This window comes from Panthera pardus, unplaced genomic scaffold (genome assembly GCF_024362965.1).
Source record: "Panthera pardus isolate Hobbes unplaced genomic scaffold, ASM2436296v1 HiC_scaffold_13, whole genome shotgun sequence".
Lineage (NCBI taxonomy): Eukaryota > Metazoa > Chordata > Mammalia > Carnivora > Felidae > Panthera > Panthera pardus.
In genome coordinates this window covers 54379911-54404625 of record NW_026526688.1, presented here as the reverse complement: position 1 = coordinate 54404625, position 24715 = coordinate 54379911, and the positions used below count along the sequence as shown (strand labels likewise).

Here is a 24715-nt window from a genome sequence, read left to right as displayed (position 1 = left end):
AAAAATAAAAAGTAGATGAAACATTTAAAGTTCATGTTAGCGAGCACCTATGATAGAGGAAATACGTAAATAAGTAAACACACAATCTTCATACAGGAAGCACAAACTATACCAGGGACGTAAACACTCTAAATTTTGGATTATAAATTCTCACTTAATTTGTAAGTTTTAGATTTTTTAATTTTTAAGGTAATCTCTACATCCACTTACAACCCCGAGATTTTCAAAATTTCTATTTACCCATGGGGTTTTTTTCTTTAAAAGAAATTTTTTTGTGTTTCTTTTTGAGAGTGAGAGAGACACAGCATGAGCAGGGGAGGGGCAGAGAGAGGGAGACACAGATTCTGAAGCAGGCTCCAGGCTCCGAGCTGTCAGCACAGAGCCCGACTCGGGGCATGCGCTACTGACTGAGCCAGTCAGGCACCCCAACAGCTTGTATTTTTAGATTAAACTGGTCATTTCTGATTTACAATAACTGCCACCTCCTGACTGGTTACTTCTAACTGTAAAATTTTCTTTTAAACTGTCCTTTTCCCACTACCAAACCTGACTGTGATGATAACTCCATTGTCTTTCCAGATTTTAATAAAGGGCCAAACTACAAACCAGGTTTAAAAGAAATACTTCATAATACATATACATCCATTACAAAGAGAACATGCAAGCACGGTTGTGTTTAGAGATGCCTGAATCAAATGTGTTAGGTTGAACTCACCCTTGCCAGAGAAGTTCATCATTTGCAAGGTCCTGCCAAACACATGAAGCTAAGCAGAGGTCAGTCGCATTCAGGTAGGACAAGATGGTAAAGCTTAGCTCGGGGGGCAACATTTCCAAATTAATGAATCCTTCCTGTTCTTTAGATTTCCGTGCCTTCAAGAGGTGATATATATCGATGCCTCCTTGGACCTGTTTCCGATGACTGGTGTTAGAAATGCTGCTGGCAGCCATCCTCCTGCTCTGCTCTCTGCTGAGGTAGCCTTGCTCACTGTAACCTTCGTGCTGTAGCTGCTGGTTTCTGGCCACTCTCCACAGCCCCTGACCCATCTGCAAGCCTGGGAGAAAGCCAGAATGTATTAAGAAGGTTAACTCTGACCCGAAGCACTAATTTACCAGAATTAGCCTTCCTCATTAAAGCATGTTAAAAGGAGTAGTAGATTACAAAGAAGAGCTGGAACCTCCTAAGTACAAAACTTCGACAGAGAAAGTTGCAGAAATATTTGATTTGATATCAAATCACCTTTATCCCAGTTTGCTAGCTGCTTTTAAAGTCCACAGGTGACATAATCATTTTTCACATGGTGAGATTTAAAAGTTACTGATGTCCTAAAGACTCTTACAAATTATAATTATGTGGACTTATGGGCCAGTATTAAATGCAGCTCTGATCAGAGCACAGGACTTTAGTTAAAAGGCCTCTAGACCCTGCTTTTTATCACAACTCGGGCTAAGCTAAGCTAGCCCCTTTTAACCAAACTCCCAGATGCATAACAGCTGTGAAACAGGCTTTTCCTTTAATTCTTGCCAGTCTACACTTAAGTTGTAGACTGTAATAAAATGTAACATAGGCCCTGAAGTCTAATTCAGAAACCTTATAAATTAGACACCTAGAACTCCGTGATAAATAGCTTAGTAATGACTATTTGGTTTTGTTGTTTCTTTAAATAAAAATCAGAATTTAAACTGATTTTCCAGTTCTTCTCCAGACAGACCCATGGATTCCTCAGAGGCACCTGGAAAAAGCTAGGAGAAGAAGAAGATGTGCCCCGGGCCTCCTCTACCTTCACTTGACCTCCAAACCAGAGCGGCTCTACATTTATCTGTTAGAAATATTGGACTGCCGCTATACAAATATTAGGAAACTACTGGCCTAGGCTTCCTATTTGATCTTGGCTTTAAAATAAGTAACTTCTCCCAGGCTAATAAATTTATTGAGAAAAATGAAATCAGGAAGAGCTTTTAACTAACACAGATATTCCATGATCTCTTTTCCAAAATATTCTTGTTTTACAAACCCAAGTTGACTGCTAATATATATGTATGTGCATGCAATTTAAAAATTGGGAGAAAAAACTATTTTTCATATAGTCATTAAAGTAACTTTCATAGCATCATGTAACCTTAAAACAGTTTTAATGAGCTGTTTACAATGAGAATTAACAGAAAAAGAAAGAAAGAAAAACACCATGGGTGAATAGAAATTTTGAAAATTCTTAGGAATTTGAAAATTGAATAGAATTTCAAAGAATGTCAAAGATATTTTTTCAGGATTTAAAGAGGCATGATCCACATTTATGTTTACTGAGTTATTGGCTATTATTTAGATAATGGACACTGTAATAGGTTACTCATTGATCAAAACAGAAAAATAGTCCAGGATAATTTTTCACTCTTCCTCCTTACAGTTGACTGCTTGCAACCCCAACAGCTTAAGGTATAAAGGAATGAGGGGTACAAAGAGAAGGAACATATTAATAATTTTCAAACGTGGGGAGATTTATTTACAAAGAAACCACAAAAAATAATCTTTTATCCCCATAACACATACGACAATAATGGTAGTGCTTAAATTGGTGATTAGAATATAATAATTAAATTTGTATTTTTTTTAATTTTTTTTTTTTTTTTTTTTTTTTTTTTTTTTTTTTTTTTACATTTACTTATTTTTTGAGAGACATAGAGAGACAGAGCACAGGTTGGGGAGGGGCAGAGAGAGAAAGAGACACAGAGTCCAAAGCAGGCTCCAGGCTCCGCCGTCAGCACAGAGCCCGATGCAGGGCTTGAACCCACAAACCGCAAGACCATGACCTGAGCTGAAGTCGGACACGCAACCGAGTCACCCACGCACCCCAAATTTGTATTTTTTATATAGGCTCTTAAGAGATTGAACAGACAAGCTCCAGAGCTGCAGAAAATATTTACAAAACAGTTATCTAACAAAGTGCTGGTATACAAAGAACTTTAAAGTCAACAATAAGAAAACAGCCCATGCAAAAATTTGCAAAAAATCTCAACAGATACCTCACCAAAAAAAAAGACATATAGATAGCAAATAAGCATATAAAAAGACACTCCACGTGTTATTCTACAATCTCAAATCAAAACAATGAGATAGTAAATACCATACATATTAGAATACTTGAAATCCAAAACACTGACAACACCAAATGCAGGCAAAGATGTGGGAATGCAAAATCGGACAGTCACTTTGGCAGTTTCTTACAAAACATGCTTTTACCATATGACCCAGCATTTGTGATCCTTGGTATTCACCCAAATATGTTGAAAATTTATGTACACATAAAAACCTTCACACAAATGTCTATAACATCTGTACTCACAATTATCAAAACTTGTAAGCAACCAAGGTGAGTGCATAAACTGTGGTACATCCATACACTGAAATGTTTAGGACTAAAAGAAATGAACTACGAAGCCATAAAAAGACAGGGAGGAAACTTAAATGCATATCACTAAGTGGAAGAAAATGATCTGAAAAGGCTACATAATGTACGATTCCAATAATTTGACATTCTGGAAAAGGCAAACTACAGAGAATAAATATGATTAACACAGAAAAATAAAGAATATCAACAAAATTTGTACGGAATTTTAATCTTGGTTAATGTTTAAGTACGCCATGCCATACAACAACGTAAGCATAACTTAATTTTGACAACCATAACATTTCAAAATGTTCAAATGTTTCAAAATGATTCAAAATCATAAAGAAAGGTATTTTATTTCCATCATGGCTATTTCTGTTTATCTGAGCAAGAAAATATCTAAAATCATGTTGCCTGCCAAGGTCATGTAGCATATCTTATCCTTTTTGATGATTACTTACATTTATTTTTCTCTTTTGCTTTTGTACCACTAAACATAAATAATACAACATGGTAACTACAATGTTTGAAATCTCAAGATTTAAGGCATTTAATACCAATTTCTGTGTATTTTCCCTACAGCATCTTTCTGGTTAAGCAGCTGTTAAGCAGCTGTTGTTAGTCTCAGGGATGTTGCTAGGGAACACAGAATCAGGGTGATTTCCCTAGGCTCTGGACTTTAATGGGGATCGCTTAAATTGAGCACTGGATAATGTGATTCAGAAAGCATCCGGCAGGTAGAAAGAGGTAAAGCTAGCAGCTGGCTCTTGGGTTGGGGGTGGAAATTTGAGGCTCATATAACCATAATTCAGACAAAGGAAACTGCATTTTCTATTCTCCTACTGAATAATGCCACAAATTGCCCTCTTGGAATGTCCCTTTCTTTTAGGGGCAGTTCTTGATACTGGGAAAGAACATAAAACGATAAACCACTTGGGGAAGATTCATATCATAAATTTATGCTTTGGAGAAAGGAAAGGGTGTTTATAGAGTTCCATCCCCACTCCCCATCTTCCTTAGGATAACAGAGATGTGGAATGTGGGTGGACTGTCAGAAAAGTGCTAAAACTCTCAAAACAACACGATATCCATTGCAGAAGCTGTGAACTGAGTCATGGAGGGAACACAATGTTGTGGACTCTGAAACTGAACAGACCTGAGTTTAAAATCTGGACTCCACTAGTTATTACTTACAGAGGACCTTGGGGGAATATACTTGACTCTTCTAAGCTTTAGCTTCTTTATATGTATGTGATCATTTGCATATTACATAATAGTAATATCTATAGTTCAAAAGATCATTGTATTGAATGAGATAATGCTTATAAAGTTCATTCCACAGCTAAAATCAAGAAAATATCAGCTATCAGTTTGTTGTGAAAAGATTTTCATAAAGTGAAATTGATGAGCACTTTGGCAAAACTTATTTAATGGCACTTCAGTTGTCCAGATGTTATGCCTGCTTAATAAACTCATTTGTTCATGCTGATGCACACTATTCTTCATCTCTTTTAGTTACTTCATATTTCGGCCATGGTTATTCTTTCCCTCATAAATGCAGTTGTTTATATTGATGACCAAACCAACCAACCAACCAACCAACCAAGTAAACCCAAACCTGAAAAACAAAGAAGACTGTGTTGTGTCCACTAAACAATTTCAAACCTCGGCATGCCTTATGATAGTGCCACTAACAAGGCCTGAAACAGGTCCTTGTGTTATTATTAGTAATCTGTCAACATTTGGTGCTAAAAGAGATATAAAATATGATAGCTTCACGCTGGGGTCTTACATGATGTTAAATTCCTGAAAATAGTTATCTGGACTGACTTCAAAGTACAAAATATTCAGATTTGTCTTAAAGTTTTAATAAATGTTAGTATAAAGATTTTCACAATTTAAAAACAGCATCATAAAAGATACAATACTCTGTCATTTGTGCCAATTCAGTCTAAAAAATATCAAGCTGCACAGTGGAATCACTGAATATACAAAGAGTTTAAAATTGAAAAAAAATAACCACCAAAGAAGTCTGTGTATTTGAAATAAATAGTTTGGGTATAAATATAGATTTTGTGATGAAATCACTGCTGATAATTTTATTCTCTCAAAACAGGTTGAGAAATATAGATACTTACTCCTAGGAAACAGTACTCTTAAGAGCATAATTAGTCTATTCTGTACAAATAAAAGAAATATGGTCAATTCTTGTAATTTGTGGTAGTTTGGTGGGATAAAGTCACTGCATACAGTGAATTAGCAAATACTAAACCATTGTTCCTAGCAGATATATGCCGTTAGGTTACTACAGCCTCTGGCTGCATTTTTGCCAACTGATGAATACATAATCTTGCTTTATGCATGTTTCTGTTTAAAGACATCTTGTTTAATATACATTGTTGATTCACTAAGATTGAACTCACCAAACCTGATCAGAGCTCATCTAACACAGGCATTTTCTCTATAAAGCACCATCACAGCCTTTTTACAGTTAGGAACACTACCCAGCACGTGAGTAGCAATTATGGGGGGCATTTTCAACAGTGAAATCATCAACACAAAAGGACAAAAATGTACAAATGTGGCACTATACAGATCACAAAAAGGACACTTGTTTATAATATCAGAGCTACGACAAGAAAGCAGAGCATTGCCTTAATTTAACCTTAGCTGGGAACAGCACCTCACAGATGCAAATTTTCTACAGGTCTGTACCTGTCTGAGAATGACTGTGACAGTGCCAGGAGTCCTGATTTGGGGGATCAAAAAATAAATTTTAGCGAGTAGGAGAAATCACAAATACAAAATCTGCAAGTTAGGAAATTGACTGTAATACTGTTGAAGAGGTCCCATGCCTTTTCCTCCAGATTTGAATTTATTTTCTTTAAAGTTTATCATGTTCAGGAGACTTAGAAGATTTTTTCTAAGGGCCTTCAAAATGAAACCAAAGATATTTTCTCTTGGTCTCCAAAGGTAGAAACAGTGCTTCATTATTTACCATCTGATGGAAATAAAAATGCCATAATTATATAGGTTACAGGAGAAATTATACTGATAAAAATTCCATACAAGATTTCAAAATTGAAGTTCTTCCTTTTAGAAAAGAGAAAAAATTATAGGAAAAAAAATCAAGGTAAATCGGATGCTATAGTGTCTTATTTTTCAGAATGATAATAAAATTGACACTTAAAAGCAGAGATTTAGATACTATTTAGTAAGTGTGAATTTACATTTTACAGAAAATGGTCAAGGGAAAATAAAATAAATCCCAGAACTCCTTTTTAAATTGGATGAAGACTCTCAAATGAAGCAATGGCCAAACATGCAAATGGATATTATTCAAGAATCTCATTTTTCCTGAAATTATGCAAACATCGCTCTCAATTTAATTAATTTTCATTATTTTAATACAGTGGTCAAGTAATGCTCCTTACATCTCAGAGCTATTACATACAGTTTTCATGTAAGGGCCAAAGATTTATGTTCAATTCTCCACTATTTGCAGATGTACTCATGTACATGAGTTCACATACATGCAAATGTCTCAGGTGGACAGAAAACTCAGAAGCCTGGCACTACTGGTTATGGGATGGGTAACCAACCTGAGCCGCTTTGAACACTCAGTGGTACTGTAGATAAATATGTCACATTAGCTGAAAGAGTCAACCATTTTATTAATTTAATTGCATGCATAAGAATTTCCTATTTTTGTTTATTATCTTACACTTCAAATTTAACTTTGTGTTCCTAAAGTCCTATGCTACCGTGGCACAGTAGTTGGAATAAAATAAATGGAAATTAACATTACTTTAGGAAGATTCTGGCATTTTTCAAAAATAGTCTTTGATAAATATTGAGCAATAAGCATGAATAAGACTTCTTGCTTAGCCAAAGGTCCATTTATAGAGAAAATAGCCACTATCACCTCTAAATCATCTGTTGCACCTCTACCTGACAACATTTTAGGCATGTTACATCCACGGTTATTATATATATATGTTGCTTTTCCTTCCAAAAAGCAGCTTTTTTGGTATTACATTGCTTGATGTTAGTATTCTCAACTCTAACACTATTTTGATGCATGCTAATATGGTTTCAGAAACAGGTTTTAAGCCAGCAGCAGGATAAATATATATGGTAGGGTGTCATCTCATTAACATGGTTTGTGAGATATCAATTGGATAGTAGATAAAAGAAAGAATGTTCTAACTCATTTTTGGAAAAATCTTTTATGGTCAATTCCTAGCATCTTGTTAAAAGTTTAAGCATGAATACGTATATTTATCACTTTTCCTTCCTATTAAAATGAGAGGAAATAAAAAAGAGAAATTTAAAAACCTGAAAGAGAAGGAAAACAGGCTGTTGAGTGAACAAAACATTTGAACAGATTTCTGTAACATGACATTGGAAGGAGTAGTGGTTACTAGTGAAGCCATGAAGAGGAAGGAGAAAGATAGTATGGAATAGTGCATGGGGTTAAACAGAAGCTTATCTATCCTGCAGAATCTTCAAAAGTCTTTTGAGGGTCCAAAGCACAGCATAAGTAAGGAATTAATTCAGAGTAAAATGAGGAACAAAAATCAAGGGATCACTGGGTCACTGTTTCCTTCCTTCCACAATATTGACAAAAATTAGCCCCTTTACAATCTTATTAAGAAGTAAAATGGAACAACAGACAACAGAAGCTATCCTTCAACACACATGCAACAAGTGTCTTGAATGATTAGGCATCTACTCCAACCCCTTTCCCTTATCTGGGTTAAATGAAGAAGTGTTTCTTCTAAAGAAACTGAACCCTAGAGAAAAGATTCCCCTTGTAACATTTAGAAGCAGCCCAACATAATGGCTATCAAACCAATCATCCCAAAGCAAGGGCCACCAACTTTATATAGGTGCATACATCTACAAATCAACTTTTTATTGTCTCAAAGATCTAACATTCAATCATTAATCATTGAATCATATTCAAATGCTGAAGCATTTGCACAATGATCACTTGGCTTATTTTCCTTATTTTACCCAGTGACTCTTCAACAAGAGTTAAAAGTTAATTTTAATCTTGATCTAATAAATAAAATCATAAACTCTACATATTACATATTTGAGAGTTGGCTTACAGAAGGAACCCACTGAAGTTCTGCATTGTATAAATATGGCAGAAGGGTACATCTTTCTCCCAACTTTAACCTTTCCAGTCCACTTGGGACATCCTCAAGAGCTACCCAGAAAATCCTAAAGCAGTGTTTCTTAAATACAGATTATGAATGTCCAGTGAGCTAGAAGATAATCAACACAAAACAAATGCAATGGAATAATATCAAAAGAAATATTAGGAGTGGATGTGAAAAAGCTCCTATTGGCCAACCCATATGAAAATTTGAGCATCCAAATAATAAGCACACTAATGGATTATAATCCATCACATAACAAAAAGAATCCATGTGTTTACATTGATAATAAATAAACATATAAATAAAGGAGATAAAAAGCTCTTCTTTACAGAAAAATGTTATACAGATAAAAGGAATACAGGGGTATTAGAAGAATCATCTCACAAGCATCATAGGAAAAATAATTCTGGCAAAGATTATGAGTGGATGCTGTATCTGGAATTTGAAAAAGAATGGAATATTTATAGTGTTTCCCAAGATTCCTCACATATGACTCCTAAATTACAAAAAAAATTATGAAGACAGTATATAACCAAATGACCAAAATTAACATTTATCAACAGGAGACAAATTATATCATGTGCCTCTGGCCCCAATACTCTGAGAAGGACACAGAATCAATTGTGCAGTATTCCTGACAAAAATGTATGTATAAACTGCAGCTAACCATGAGGACTATCAGAGGAAACCAAATGGAGTCTCTAAAATGATAGGACTTTTCCCTTCACAAATGCTATGAAGTCAAAGAAAGGCTGAGGAACAGTTCAGGAACATTATTCGGATAACCGAAAGACTAAACACATGGACTAAAGATTGGATCAAATATCATATCACTGTTAAAGTTCCTGAATTTGATAACTGTGCAGTGGCTCTGTCACAGTATATTATTGTTCTTTGGAAACACACTTCAGGCATCCCATACGTAACTTAGTCTCAGATGGTTCAGAAAAATAGTAACGTCTATCTCCGTAAACAGAAATTTGGTGTGGAATCCAGGCATGTGAATTTGAAAAAAACTCTTGGTTTGATATGCACTCGGTTTAAAATTACTGCTCTGGAATTTACTGTAATACAGACTGAAAACCACTAATCAGGAGATAAATGCCCAGCATTATGGATTAACAGTAGTAGGAGACTCCTGTCAAGGAAAACATCAAAACGGATGTGCCATTTTTGACAAAAAGTTTTATTTTAAAGGATGGAGAAAATGTTTGAAAGAAAGTAGAAAGAAACGCCCCTTTTAACTCTTTTTGTGTTCATCTTTAAGACTTGGCATTCATGGCTGTGTTCTCTCCTTCTGTACATAACATTATGTGGATAATATTCAATAATATAAATATTAAACATAATATTGTTTTTATACCATGAAACATTTATTTAGTACTTTCTCTATGCTAAATACTCTGTTAAAGCTTTTCTATGTTACCTCATTTTAATCTTCACAACAACCACAACAGGTAGAGATTATTATTCTAATTTTGTAGCTGAGGAACTATGACCCAGAGAGGTTAAACATCTTTGCCCAAGATCTCATAGCTGGCGAATGTAAAATTTAGGATTCAAGCTTAGGTCTATGTGAGTCCAAAGCTTTTATTCTCAACCACCAAACCTTATGCCCAGAACCGTTAGAGCCCACAGATGGCAAAGGCAATCTCCCATCTGTTTCTTCGGCGCTGGCTCTCATCCCTTTTTCCTGTTACTGCTTATTACCTCCATTGTTGTTTCCGGCTGCGGTTTTTCTCATAGGCTTTGATGAGAAAACAGATCTGGTTAAAACTCCAACACAGAATCTGATTCACCTATAGACTGCGGTCCTCATTTTCCTCATCAGTAAGATAATGGAGAATTCTTATCCCATGGGACTTACAGGGGATAACATTTAAAGAACCTAATTCAGAGTAACAGGTAGTTTCGTGGCCATCTTTCAAACTTCTTTAAATGATAATCATACGTTGCTTTTTCCATTTCAAATTAACCTGATTATTTTGGATTTAATTAGTGAGTAGTTATAGTCCTGCTCCTGAATTTCATTAATTTAGGATCTGAGAAATTGGGAGAGATGCCATTTACCTTTGCTAGGTGAATATATAAAGTAAGAAAAAGATTCTAACTTTGCTTAGATTGAAACACTATATATAAAAACAAAGTTTGACAATTAAGGCCAAGTACTTAGTCATCAGTCAGTGATAACAGAGATACGTTTTTGGCAGTTAAGCACTACCATCATCTTTAATCATCATCAATGTTTCTAGAAATGAAAACTTTAAGACTCCATAGGAAGATTCAACATGTCAAAGTCACTTCTGGTAGCATGACAAAATAAATCTGTCAATTAATAAGAGGAAATTTCTACTATAGATCTCTAGAACATCAGCAATCACCAGTAATTTAAATTTTAAAGTACTTTGTGAATAGCATGGTAATTCATTAGATCTTTAAAGTTAATGTTACAATTGTTGAGATTCATATTTTTAAGCGTATTTCTTAATTACGGAATACTAATATTTATTCAAACATGTTCGTTAAGACAATACCTTTGGAACAACCTATTACACTGTGCTATTTTTCACATTTATCATATTATATATAGTAAAAGAAATAAATATTTAAAAATGTATACATACCTTGTTTTATCATGCTCTGTTTCACTGCACTTGGCAGATACTTAGTTTTCTACAGATTGAAGGACTGATGCAAACCTGCATCAAGCAAGTGCATCAATGCCATTTTCCCCCGACAGCATTTGTGCACTTTGTGTCACATTTTAGCAATTCTTGCAACACTTCAAACTTTTTCATTATCATCTGTGATCAGTGAATATGAGTCACTGAAAGCTCACGTGATGGTTAGCATCTTTTAGCAATAAAATATCTTGTAGCTAAGGTGTGCACATTTTTTAGACATAATACTATTGCACACTGTAATAGACTACAGTAGAGTATAAACATAACTTTTATATGCATTGAGAAACAAAAAAAATTCCTTTGATTTGCTTTATTGTGGTATTCAGTTTATTGTGGTCCAGAGTCAAACCCTCAATATCTCCGAGGTAGGCCTGTATATAGGCAGTCCTTGCTTTGTACAACATTGTGCTAACTATTAACAATGACCATGGGACTGTGAAAAGCTCTAATATGCACATTTCAGTTACAACGGTACCATGCAAAGTAGGAACTGAGTTTAAGTACTAAGACGAGGAATTGATTGCAATCAATAGGCTACATGTATAAATCCAGTACCAAATACAGTGCCTTATCCCTATAAAGTGCTCAGTAAATATTTTGAGTGAACAAATGGATGAGTGGCATGCAATGATAAAAAACTGAATTAGATGAACCTTGACTTAAACTTCACGTATCTTTTAAAAATTAACTCAAATTGGATCACAGACTTAAATGTAAAGTGTACAATTGTAAAACTTTTAGAAAAATTCATAGAAGGAAATCTTAAGGATCTAGGATTAGGCAGAGTTCTCATACTTGACATCAAAAGGATGATCCATAAGAGTAAAACTCCGTAAGAGTAAAAACTGATAAAATATATCTCTATAATCAAGAACTCTTGCTCTTTGAAGCCCTATGTAAAGAAGATGAAAACACAAGCTGTGTAGAGACTGAGAGAAAATATTTGAAAACTACATTCTGACAAAGGACCACTATCTAGAATACATAAACAACTCTCAAAACAATAAAAAAAAATTCAATTTAAAAAGAAGCAACAGATATTTTGCCAAAGAGGATATAACAAATGGCACATAAGCAGATGGTGACACATTCACTATATCATTACCCAGGAGGGAGTGGGTCTAACCATAAAAGGGCAGCATGAGGAATCCCTGTGGTGCTTGAACTGTTCAGTATCTTGGCTGTGGTGCTGGATAGTCGAACCTGTGAATAATTTCATATACCTATTTACACATGGGAGTGAAAATAAAACTGGGGTTATATGAATAAGATTGACAGACTGTATTCATATCAATGTCTGGGTTGTGATAGTAGATTACAGTTTTGCAAAATGTCCCCATCCATGGAAACCTGCTAAGGTGTACAAAAGATCTCTCTGTATACTTCCTGCAACTGCACGTGCATCCACAATCACCTCAAAAAAGGGGGAGGGTAAAATTGTACACTTACAATGGGTGAATTTTGATATGTGAATGATAAAGCAGTAAACTGGTTTAAAAAAAGAATCAGAGAGAAACTCTAATGCCTGCTCTAAAGAGAATGACAGAGGACGCAGCAAGTCTAGCGTCATTTGACAAATAGTAACTATGTTAAATTTCGGGAAATTCAACTAATCATTAAAAATCTATAACCTATGAATCATCTCTGACTTCATGGAACTTCCTATATGGGTCAAAAGAAGACATGATCAAGGAATACAAATCCTGAAAGATATAAATCCTATGTTCTGACTATTTACATAGGATGCATCAATAATTGGATGGAACATAATTGGGAAGTGGAACCTGGGTGGCCCAGTCAGTTAAGCGTCCTGCTTCAGCTCAGGTCATGATATTGCAGTTTGTGGGTTCGATCCCCATGTTGCTCTCTCTGCTTCTGAGAGCTTGGTGCCTGGAGCCTGCTTTGGATTCTATATCTCCCTGTCTCTCTGCCTCTCCCCCTGCTCATGCTCTGTCTCTCTCAAAAGTAAATAAACATTAAAAAAAATAAAAAAAAAATAATTGGGCAAAGGTATAAATGCTAAAGAACTGGTATTTGTGTGTCTCCTCTTTGATCTAATAAATATGGAAATGCAAAATACATTAAAGAGAAAACTGGTATAATTACTTATTAAAAATCAAAGTACATAAACTTAATTCGGATTGCTTCAAATAAGCTTATTTCTAATATATAGAAATACTGATAATTTACTAAGAAGATTTTAATAATAAGTATTAAATACTATGATTTTAAAAATCAGAGTAAGTTTTGTTTAAACCTCTTATATTCTTTTTTTAATATTTAAAAAAAATTTTAAATATTTTTATTTATTTTTGAGAGACAGAGTGAGTGGAAGGGGGCAGAGAGAGAGAGAGGGAGACACAGAATCTGAAGCAGGCTCCAGGCTCCGAGTTGTCGGTACAGAGCCTGACATTGGGGCTCTAACTCATGAGCCATGAGATCATGACCTGAGCAGAAGTTGGACGCTCAACCGACTGAGCCACCCAGGTGCCCCTACATCTCTTATATTCTTAAAAATCCTTGTTTCTATTAAAATAATAATGGTGACATTAATAATAATACATACTTTTATTATGTATTGATGGGTTATTTGGAAAAGCTTATTTAAAAAAATAAGTATTTAGGCCTCTTTGGGTTTTAAACTTTGGGTTTTATTATGCTGAGATTGGAGAATGTAGGCTATATGATGTCTGCCTGAGAGAAATGTGTAAGTTTTCTTGACACTGTTACAATGGAAAGTGAATTTAAAGTTACAGCTCCAATTATGCCATATGTCGTATGACCTTAGATATTTCAAACAAGGTTTGTGAGCTTCTGTTTCCTATAAAATACGGGAAATCACTCCTGTCTATTTTACAGGATTGCTTTAAGTCTTAATTGATGAGACAGATATATATATATACATATATATATATATATATATATATATATGGCATAAAAGCATCTTTTAATTGGTAAAGCAGTATGTAGATCCTGACCTTTTTCTAACGCAAAGATTGCAGAAATAGCAATACTTTTCTGACATGATTTTAGATGTAATTTTCTCATTTTTACCAAATGAAATACAGTTTCAGTCAAAACAGAGCACAATGGCACTTCCACCAAGAAGCCAGAATAAATTAATCATCAACTATATTAGTCACCAACTTAGTACAGGGTATGAGAACCGTAATACTTTTCTAGTCTAGTAGATGGCTACATTTCTAAAACAGATAGTATTCTTGAATGACTGTATTTGTAATGTCTTGTTCTCTTTTCAAAAGAGTATTTCCACAAAAAGTAAGAGTAATTTATTTTAGTAATAGCTGTTGCTATATCTAATATACAGCTTATCTGTAAAATGTTAAGCAGCTTTAATCAAAACATCCCTATGTAACAAACATCAAATGAAATACTATTCTATAAGAAAAAGGTAAATGAATTAGTACGTTTAATAATTCCATGGCAGTAAACATTCCACATGCTGTGGAGATAACTCCACGTAATAAAGAATGGCTTACATACCATTTAGGTAGAAAATACACGGTGGGAGATGGGAAAAACAGAAATGAGTCTGGAGGCATCAAAAACGCCTACTTCTTTTTTTTTTTTAAATTTTTTTTTTTTCAACGTTTTTTTATTTATTTTTGGGACAGACAGAGAGAGACAGAGCATGAACGGGGGAGGGGCAGAGAGAGAGGGAGACACAGAATCGTAAACAGGCTCCAGGCTCCGAGCCACCAGCCCAGAGCCTGACGCGGGGCTCGAACTCACGGACCGCGAGATCGTGACCTGGCTGAAGTCGGACGCTTAACCGACTGCGCCACCCAGGCGCCCCAAAAACGCCTACTTCTTTAAATACTTTGGTTTGAAGCAAACCAATTCCATAAATTTCTTCCTGAGAAAACACTGTGAATCACTGGTTTGTGATGATTGACATATAAATAATCTCATTCAAATAACTCACCATAGGAAGTTAGTTTTCTTCAATAATTCCTAAACATCTGAATAGTGGAATTCAGAAATGAGAGATTTCCTATCTCAGATAAAGATTTAAAATGTTATACCAGAAAAGTTAGTCCGAAAATGTTAATCTTATTATGACTTAAAGATGAGGAAATTCACTTTTATCTTCTTAGAAATTTTCGGTATTCTTCAATTAGATAGTAACAACTAGAATTTGATTATTTTAGGTTTTCTGATTATGTTATCATTTATCCTTCAATGATATCATGTGATACTACTCAATGGCATAAGAACATCAGAAATTCTGTGAGAAAATATTTTCTCTAAGACATTTAGAATCAAGTGGCAGCCCAGCATTTATTTCTCCACTTCCAAAAGAATGGACCACCAAAGTAGTTCAGAACACACTGGGTGGAGAAATTTAAAAAAAAGAAAAGAAAAAAAAGAGAAGAAAAAAAAATGTGATAACCAAAATCACATCCCTAAAACTGAATGGCAACGATTGAGGGAAAGAAGGGTAGGTCCACAAGGAGGTCTTTCTAAGAAAAGGGAAATAGCTAAGTATTAAGAGGTCACAAGGTACGTTAAACACATTAAAAAAAAAAAAAAAAAAAAAAACAACCCACACTCATTAAATTTAAAGATCTGGTCTGCAAGAGCAGTTTTTGTTACTAAAAGGCATACCATTTGTAGTTGTTTTTTTTTTAATTCAAAAAGATTTACAATATCACTTTGGTTTCTGAAGCTTTTTTCTAGTTCTTTAATTTGATTCTATAATAAGGGCCACCAAACGGCATCTAAACAAATCTAAAAATTAAAATGTGTCATTTAAATGTGACCAAAAAAAGCTGAGAATTTTAGCTTTATTTAATTTCTTTGGCTTGTTTTGTAAGAAATGTTCCACTGTTTTATTTTAACCTTTAAATAAAATACATTTATCATACCTCACCTGTTTTAACTTTTAAACAAAAAGAATTATTACACTCCTCATCAGCATTGTTGTTAATTACGCTGGTTCTGACGTAACCGCACTATTTACTCAAGCCCACTGAAAATCAGCAACTGCCATAGCAGCATATCTCAACCCACCTCCTAGGGCACACCATGCTCTGTGCCCACGGACCAAAATGTCCATTGCTATGACAGTTGAGGAATTAAAATAACAAAACAAAAACTAATTCTCACTGAATTGCGTAGACAAATAAAACAAGAAATTAAAATATTGAGGGCAGCCAGAATACAAGGAAAGACAGAAATGAGGTGAGAAAATATCCAGTAATGAAAAGAGACAGACAGAAAATATAGATTTATTTGGGCTCCTTCTCTTTATTAGTTCTATTGGGAAAGTCACTTAAATTCGAGGTCTCAGTTTCCTCACCTGTAAAACAAGAGTTTTGAACCTGATGATCGATCCCTAAGGTCTCTTTTAGCTATAAAATTCTATGATTCTGAGACATAGAGATGAGAAAAAATTTTTTTTCTCTGACAATGAGAAAAAAATCCTAAAAAATAAAATAAAATGAAGAGGTGATAGAGTGTGTGTGTCTAAGCATCTGTTCTTTCCATTCTTTTCCCCTGTGTTCATGACTTCTACAAATCACTACTCAGTATGGGCAGATAGGGATTCTCCTAATACGGCTCACTAACTAAAATCTTGTTTCTTCATTCAAAGAGCTTATGAAATCTTATGGAATCTATTCCTGAAAAACACATGAACACAGAGCTAAACTCCCTAATGCCTAAACCTGAAACCACAAATCTTTTTTCATCTCTGTCACTAAAGTATGTGCCACAAGTACGATGTAAATTATTCAAGCCAAGATGTTTTAATTTTATTATAGAATCTATGTCGATAAATTTGTCAGAAAAACAAAGTGATGAGGAAAAAACAAATAAGGAGTAGAAATTTCTAGAAGTAGCTATATTTCATTAAAGTTGTTTTAAAATTATTAAGTAATTTAATGAAAAAGCAATATGAGTCAGATGTATTTCGGACTTCAGTATTAATGATCTTGATGCATTATCACAGGCCAGCCAAGGGATTAGCCTCAGCTTCCAAATTTGAATCAAAATACAGAAAAAAGACAGTTGTACACAACTTGGTTAAGTACTGAACTATAAAACCAGATGTTTCAGTAATTTCAATGCACTGCGATCAAAGAAGATAATCTCTTGGTGACTCAATGGTTTTATTTTACACTGTGAAATAAGGAAAATGACTATCTTTTAACCTATATAAAAGCACAGTAAACACATAAAAAAATCCCTATTAAATTGATCACATACAAGAAATTATAATGGCTGTTTCAGCGTATTTAGCAGTTATTACTATAGGGTATTTTGTGGGTGGAAGTGTTTCAACTGTATTATTTTCTCAAGCGTCTGTTTAAAATTTTGCATATATCTAAGGGCCCAACATCACATTAGTTAACTGGCTGTAACCTACTATAAATGAAATACTAGCCTGACAGAGAATCCCAATTTAAAAGCCAAACTTGTAATTTGAGAATTGACACATTTAGGCTACTGTGAAACACTTAAGGTATAGAAGATAAACCTGAATTACACTTTACGAGCGGGTAAGGATTTACAACATCTTTCAAACCTGGAAGGAGCACAGGCACTTTTACAGCAGATCACAGCCAACAGAGTGTCACAACAAACCCTGAAAGCCTGCACCTTTCATTCCTAATAAGCTTATGCGATTCATTGACAATCTGTGCTGGTGGTGCACAGCCAGGAAATGCTGATAGAAGGAGGTACCTGCCACCTAATAATGCTGAAAAACAGACCTGCAAAGTACACTTCTATTCTCAGATTCCCCTCTCCCATCCTTACTTGATCTTCCACCATCATAAAGAGGGCCACCGACTTGCATTCTTTCTATACCAGAAAAGCACACCTCTAGCTTTTCCTAACTTCTTTCCTCCTTGAGAGCTATCTTTGCTCACATGTATTTTGATACGGTTTCAACTATATAAGATGGTAATGGGTAAAGAGTACACAATCTCCAGCTGTGATATGCTCTGCTCATGTAGACCCTAAAAATACAAACATTCCTCTCACACACATTGGCCCTCAGGCAGAATTTCCCAAGAAAAATAGTAGGCCCCTCTTCAGATAATTAGAAGGACAAAAAGACAAAAAACAAACAAAAGCCCAACTTTTTTCAGAGAGGTAATGCTTGCCCAAATTTATTTCTTTACAAGTTGACATCTCTCCTTCTCTGACTGCATTTCACTTGGACGCATTTTTGCTCAGTTATTTCCATCTATTAACGCTTACATTTTTAATGTTTATTTACTTTTGAGAGAGAGACAGACAGAGCACAAGCAGGAGAGGGGCAGAGAGGGTGAGGGACAGAATCTGAAGTAGGCTCCAGGCTCTGAGCCAGCCCGGAGCCTAACCTGGGGCTCCAACTCACAAACCTCGAGATCAGGACCTGAGCCAAAGTCAGAAGAAGCTTAACCGACTGACCCACCCAGGCACCCTGCCCCCCGCCCATCCATTAACTCTTAAAAGTTATCAGCCAAGCTGTCTGTGTTAGGCAGTCTTGAGGATAGCCCCCAAAGACCCTTGCATCCTGGAACTGGTGCCCTCATATATTCCTCTCTACATTGACTTTTGGTTGGATTTACTGAGTCACTTCTATTACAATGTGGCAATGGTGATGAAATACCACTTCAGAGATTAGGTTATAAAAGACTACTGACAAAACACTCTCTATTGTACTCTCTATGTGGTGGAGAACCTAGGTCTGTAAACAACCATGTGAGTGCACGTGGAAGCGTGGAAGAGGATCCTTCTACCCCTGAGAGAAGCTTTCAGATAAGACCAGTCCCCACCTATAGCCTGACTACAAACTCATGAAAGACCTTGAGTCAGAGGCTCTCCACCAAGCTGTAACCAAGTTTCTGACCCACAAAAACTGTGAGATAATCAATGTTTGTGGTTTTAAGCTGCTGAATTTGAGTAATTTGTCACTCAGCAATGGATAACTAATACAGTATCTCATCAGACAAAATATCAAGTTAAAGTGAATAAAAATGGCAAGTTTCTTACTCAACTTGAAAAACAGAATAAATTTTTTTCTTCATTCTCAGATCTGCTCACTTTTGTAAACCATTTTCTTGGGGGGTTTAAAAACCTCCTATCTCATAAATACGGTTGCCAAACTCCAAATATTAAAAGGAAAGCTCAAATGCAAAACATAAATTAGCTTCACTTTGCAGTAATAAAGATCATGATATATTGTATTGGAGAGAAACATCTAGGATCCATGAAAATAAAAGTTCAATTTTAAAAAAATAAGTAGACTCAGTTATTAAATTACTAATACATACAGATCCTAAAAACAAGAACAAAAACTTCATTGAGGATTGGAATTAATTTATGTATTTTCACCTAACAATATTTCATTGGAACGCTCACCGTAAGAGAGTAGACCCCAGTCACAAACAAGAGATAGATTAAAAAATATGCCAGATTTATAATACAAGTTTGACTGCTGAAGCAACTGGCAAATCCATCATAACCTTAACTAAAAAGTGTTTGCATTCTTATTACTGAAAAGTAAGTAAAGAACCGAAAATGGTACCTATGCATCAAGAAACCACTGTTTGAAAAGCAACACTTGGGCTAGAAAGAGGATTCCTTGCCATTTCTTGCCTTTATTTCATAATGAGGCCGGGTCATCACCTGGGGTCCCAAGTTCACCTACACTCCAGTGGCCTAGAAACACAAGGAACACACCTACTCCCGCCTCCTGATACAGATTCCACATTTTAATAAGCCATCACAGCTGTCACTCTAAATGCTCTGCACAGCTATTGGTCCCAAAGTCTCGCTGGTTGGCAAGTTTCTGCCAACTGGCAAGCACCCGTTGTCTATTTCCGAGAAGAAAAGTAAGGGTATGCAAAGAAGAGAGGCAAGAGCTCTGACATATCTAGGCTGATGCTTGTACCTGAACGACCTGCGATCCCCACCGCCGCCGCGACGAATCGGTCTCTGGGCGGGGGCTTTTTTTAGTCACAAAGAAAATGGCTCAGCCGGGAACCGGTGCCCGGGCCATGGAGAAGCCGGTTCAAACTTCACTTGTTCGCGCCGATAGTGGTGACAGCAGTGAGGATATCAGAAGCAGCACAGGATTCCTCTGGACTCAGCTCGCCTCAAGCTGTAGCAGCCAGAGCTGCTGACTGCCCGACTTTTGACGTTTCCTATTGTTGCCGGAAGTGACGTTCGGGTTCTGAGCCTTAAAGAAGAAGCATTTTTATCCCCGATGTTTATGATTCGCTATAGATTCCCTGTTTCTCGCTTAGCAGCCCGAGCCCCTCTGAGCTTGAACACTAGACAAACTTTTAATCCGTAACTTGGGATCGGACTGGCCGTTGAAAAGCCCCTCTGCAGAGTCAGTCACCTCAGGGGTCTGGACAAAAGTAGTGTGGAATCTGCAGCGAGGAATCGTGAAGCACTTAGGAGCCTGCCGCTTTGAAGGGCTGGCCGGGCGCGTGGCGCGCCGCGACCCACTGTTTAAATACAAACGGTCGTCGCGAGGGGTGCGCCTCGGTGCCGGCGTCGGGACACAGCGACGCGTTGCTGGAGTCTGGGCTCCACTGGCTACCTCTGGTCGCATATGCTACCTCCCTCTGTCCTTGCTGTGCGGGGCCAGAGGCCGTCGGGGCCCACTTGTTTGCTTGGCGGCTGCTGGCGAGGCTGCGCCCCAGGTTAAGCAGGGGAAGCCTCTCTCCTGCTGCCTTGACCGAAACCACGGGCGGGAGCGAATGACCAGGTCTGCGTTTTCATCCTTTTAAATCAAATGGAGGGAGGAGACCCCTTGCTTATATACTCAACTGGCATACCCTTATGGTAAACCTCGAAGTTGGAAGAATCGCGGAAGCTAATTCTCTCAGGTTTAGTTACAGTTTAGGGTCTGGGCTGGGAAGTTACAGACTGATTCGTTCTTTCAGAACCACCGAACTCTGATCCGACTCCTCCGAAGGGCTGGCTAGAAGAAAGAGGTGAAGCTGTAGTTGAGTTTTCTTTGCTCGCATTTCCCTGGGTTTCCGTATCTTTCTAGGCAACTTCCGATTTTTTTCCCCTCAGTGAAAATATCAGTCTTGGCATTTGATTCCGAAATTATGGGTACGCTATTTTGCTAAAATAACCCACAAACGTTCTGACAGTTTTAGCTGTGAACACAGCAGTCCTACAGAGCTCTATTCTTGTTCCGTACTGCCTGTTTTTCTGTTTTCTTAGTGTTTTCCCTTTTCCAGATCTTTCTCCCTGTTGTAGAGCAGCGTTTCCCTTAATATCTTTTGCTAAAATTTCATAAACCTAGCTTTTCCTCACATGTACTCCTCCTTTTATTTTTGATTCACGGTTTTAGATACTATATAGTGTTGTAAGCTATGTCACAAACTCTTAGACATGGACCATGATCGTTAAAGTCAGTGTACTTGTTCATTCTGAACAAAAATCACTGAGTTCAATGGCATTCCATTGGGAGGCATCACTTAACACCTGTGAGAACAATGCGGGTAAACTAGATTAAAAATCCTAAACTGCCATCGATGCCTTCATCACCTTCCCCCCCATAAATGTAGTTGTTGGGCAGATATGACTTGTAGAGAAACTCTCTGGAGGAAGCAACATTGATTCCATCTTAATGATTGAATTTATACTACAATAGCAGAGTAATAGATCCTTTCTGTTAATTTCTTTTGTTAAGGGTTATAAATTTAAAATGTTAATCAGTTTTTTAAAAAGTAAGTTATTTTCCATTTCTGAAAGTACTATACTAAACTGTGATTAAGTTGTAGATTGGCTTCTTTTAATACCCTAATTTTAGTGTTTTTCATTTTTATAAATGAAAATTTTATAATTTTATAAATTTTATAAATGAAAGATTTAGCAGTCTTTCATGACAATGTATAGCAGTAGCTGTGATTTTTTTGTGTGTGTAATACAATTTTTTATCCCTGTATTTTTTCTATCCCGTTTTATTACTTATCTCCTTCACCTACAGATCCAACCTGTACTTGTATCTTACTCTTCTTCAAAATATTTATTCTGCTGGTACTGAAGAGGATGTGTTCCAAGGACATACTTTGTTGTCAGAAATTCCATTATCGGAGGTAGAAATAATATGAGACATTGATATGTTCCAGGACTTCAGAGAAAGGAAAGATACCACAAAGTGTTAAATAAAGCAAAGTTGCATGTAGTAGAAAGATGGAATATACATCTAGAAGAATTAAAGGAAGTTTTTGAAAAGAGATATATTTATATTAAAGTTATAGAATGTCTTAGAGGAAAAGTTACCAGGAGAAGAATCATATTAAAATAGGTGGGTCTGGGACTTAATGCAATAATATTCTGGCCTATACAGTACCTAAGAATGTGGTTTTTTTGTTTATTTGTTTTTTTGCAGTTACAAGCAGATTAGTTACCACTTCCTCTGTCCCAGGAAAGTAAAGGCTGGACTTTGGAAGTCATCTCTCTTACTGCTTCCCTATATCTATTTATCCCCAGGTCATCCTAAAAGATGTTAAATAAGGTTTATTTTCTTGGCCAGTATTTTGTATAATGTGATTTCAGGATCACTTCCTCTTTTTCTAGTTATCTCTCATTTGATGGTACCTGAAATTCCCTCTGCCTAAAACTTGAAATATTTAGAAGTAATTGATTGGCTGGAAAACACAAACTGAAATCCAAGTATGAGTGTATAAAATTGTATTCAAAAACATCTTATTTACCATGTTGCTAAAGGAGAGGAGTCTTGCAACAGGAAGTTACTGTGTTCCTAAAGAGGGGAGAAAAGGGGACAGAATTGTGTGGCTAGGGGCTTAAAATAGAAAACCTACTAAATTTAGGATTTTGCAAATATAGTTATGCATAGATAACAGAGAAAGTGTGTAAGGAGATGATTTGTATCCTGGGCAACTGCTGGACTGTTGACTGGCGGGGAGGGGGAAGATTATACTATCTCTGCCTGATTTATAAATTGTTCTGTTTTGTTTTTAATGTAATGACTTCATTTTAAAGGAGCTTCATTTCCAGAGGATTCATTTTTCAAGGTATTGTTATATATTTTCCTTCTATGAAATGACCACGGTCAGTTACAAATAGATATTTTTAAGTGCCTTATTGACCTTTGCCTTACTGATTGACTACTTACAGTTTAGAAGCCTTTTAGCGCTTTCTAGCAAAGGTTCATAAACATTTATTTACCTACCATACATTTATTTATTTTATGAGTCTCTTTTGGGAATAATGTTTTTTGAGAATCTAATGAAAGCCCTACAAGTATGCAATGAGTCATTTAAAAATATAATTACGTGATATTTTCTTTGAGATTTACAAAAATGACCTATTTTATTTAAAATCTCAAATACTGTTTTAGTCTGTTGGTGCACACACACACATATATATATATATACACACATACTGTTTGTAACATATATTTTCTGGAGTTTTATTCCTATTTCATAGTCCCAGTATATGTCAACTTTAGTAGATATCACCATTAAGTTTTCCTAGGTAGTGGTACCAATTTACCCTTTCCCAGCACTGTGTTTCAAATGTTCTAGAGCTCCACATTTTGGGCTTCCTTTGGTTATTTCCTAATGATAAATGTGACTGAATGTTTTTTTCACATTTACTCTTTCGTAAAGTTCCTGTTCAGGTCTCCTTCCTTTTTTACTATTGAGTTGTCTTTCTTTTTCTTATTGCTCTGAAGGGAATTCTTTACATATTTTAGATACACATCTTTTTGTTGGTTTTACATTATCCACAACATCACTTTCTCTCAATAGTTTGTCTTTCCACGCTCAAGGATGTCTTTTGATGAACAGAGTTGCTAATTTTAATGAGGTTCATTTTAATAGTCATTAAGATAAGAAATCTTTCTCTATCTGAAGATCAAAGATAGTCTCCTCTGTGATCTCCAGCAAGCCTAGGTGTCTTACATTTTATGTTTAGATCTTCAACAAACCTGGAATTAATTTGTAAAAGATGTGAAGTACCATTTACATCAAGAGGTCAAGATTTATTTACTCTATCAGGATATTAAGTTGACAGAGAACCATTTATGGAAAAGGACCATCCTTTCTTCATAGCTTCTTAAGAATCAACTTTGTCATAATTCTAGTGTCAATAAATGCATGGTCATTTTTCTGGAGTCTTCCATTCCATTGTTCTATTTGTACATATTTTCACGAATTCAAATTTAAGTTATACAATGAGTCTTGCTATCCAGTGGTTAGTCCTCCAATTTTGATTTTTTTCAAGATTGTGTTAGTTATCCTTTACCTTATGCACTTCTATATACATTTTCAAATCAGTGTCTACCAAAAAATCCTTTAGATATTTTTTTTTCAGTGGGGGTGGGGGTGGTAGAATGCATTGAACCTGTGGATCAATTTATTGAGTCTTCCAATCCTTAAACAAGTATATAGTTTTCTATTTAGGGCCTCTTTAATATATCTGAATAAAGTTTTATGTTTTTTTGTTTTGAGGTCTTATACATCTATTC

The 24715-nt window shown here is 35.8% G+C and overlaps 2 protein-coding genes across 11 annotated transcripts in view; one reads left to right on the top strand and one right to left on the bottom strand.

Moving 5' to 3' along the window:
• Window positions 1-20397, bottom strand: part of FBXO8 (F-box protein 8) — a 45185-nt gene extending 24788 nt beyond the window's left edge. The window contains exons 1-2 of the mRNA XM_019440978.2: window positions 20147-20397; window positions 716-1052 (exon numbers count right to left, since the gene is read on the bottom strand). Coding sequence (XP_019296523.1) covers window positions 716-1044 — 329 coding nt within the window. The 5' untranslated portion in view covers window positions 1045-1052; window positions 20147-20397. The remainder of the gene's footprint in view (window positions 1-715; window positions 1053-20146) is intronic.
• A 15-nt stretch (window positions 20398-20412) lies between these two features.
• The window catches only part of CEP44 (centrosomal protein 44), a 28055-nt gene continuing 23752 nt past the window's right edge, over window positions 20413-24715 (top strand). For 5 of the 10 annotated variants that reach the window (XR_008421621.1, XR_008421620.1, XM_053901115.1 and 2 more), the window contains exon 1: window positions 20413-20971. The gene's annotated coding sequence lies outside the window, so the exon portion shown is untranslated. The other 5 variants (XM_019440970.2, XM_019440967.2, XM_019440973.2 and 2 more) reach the window with 5 other exon arrangements.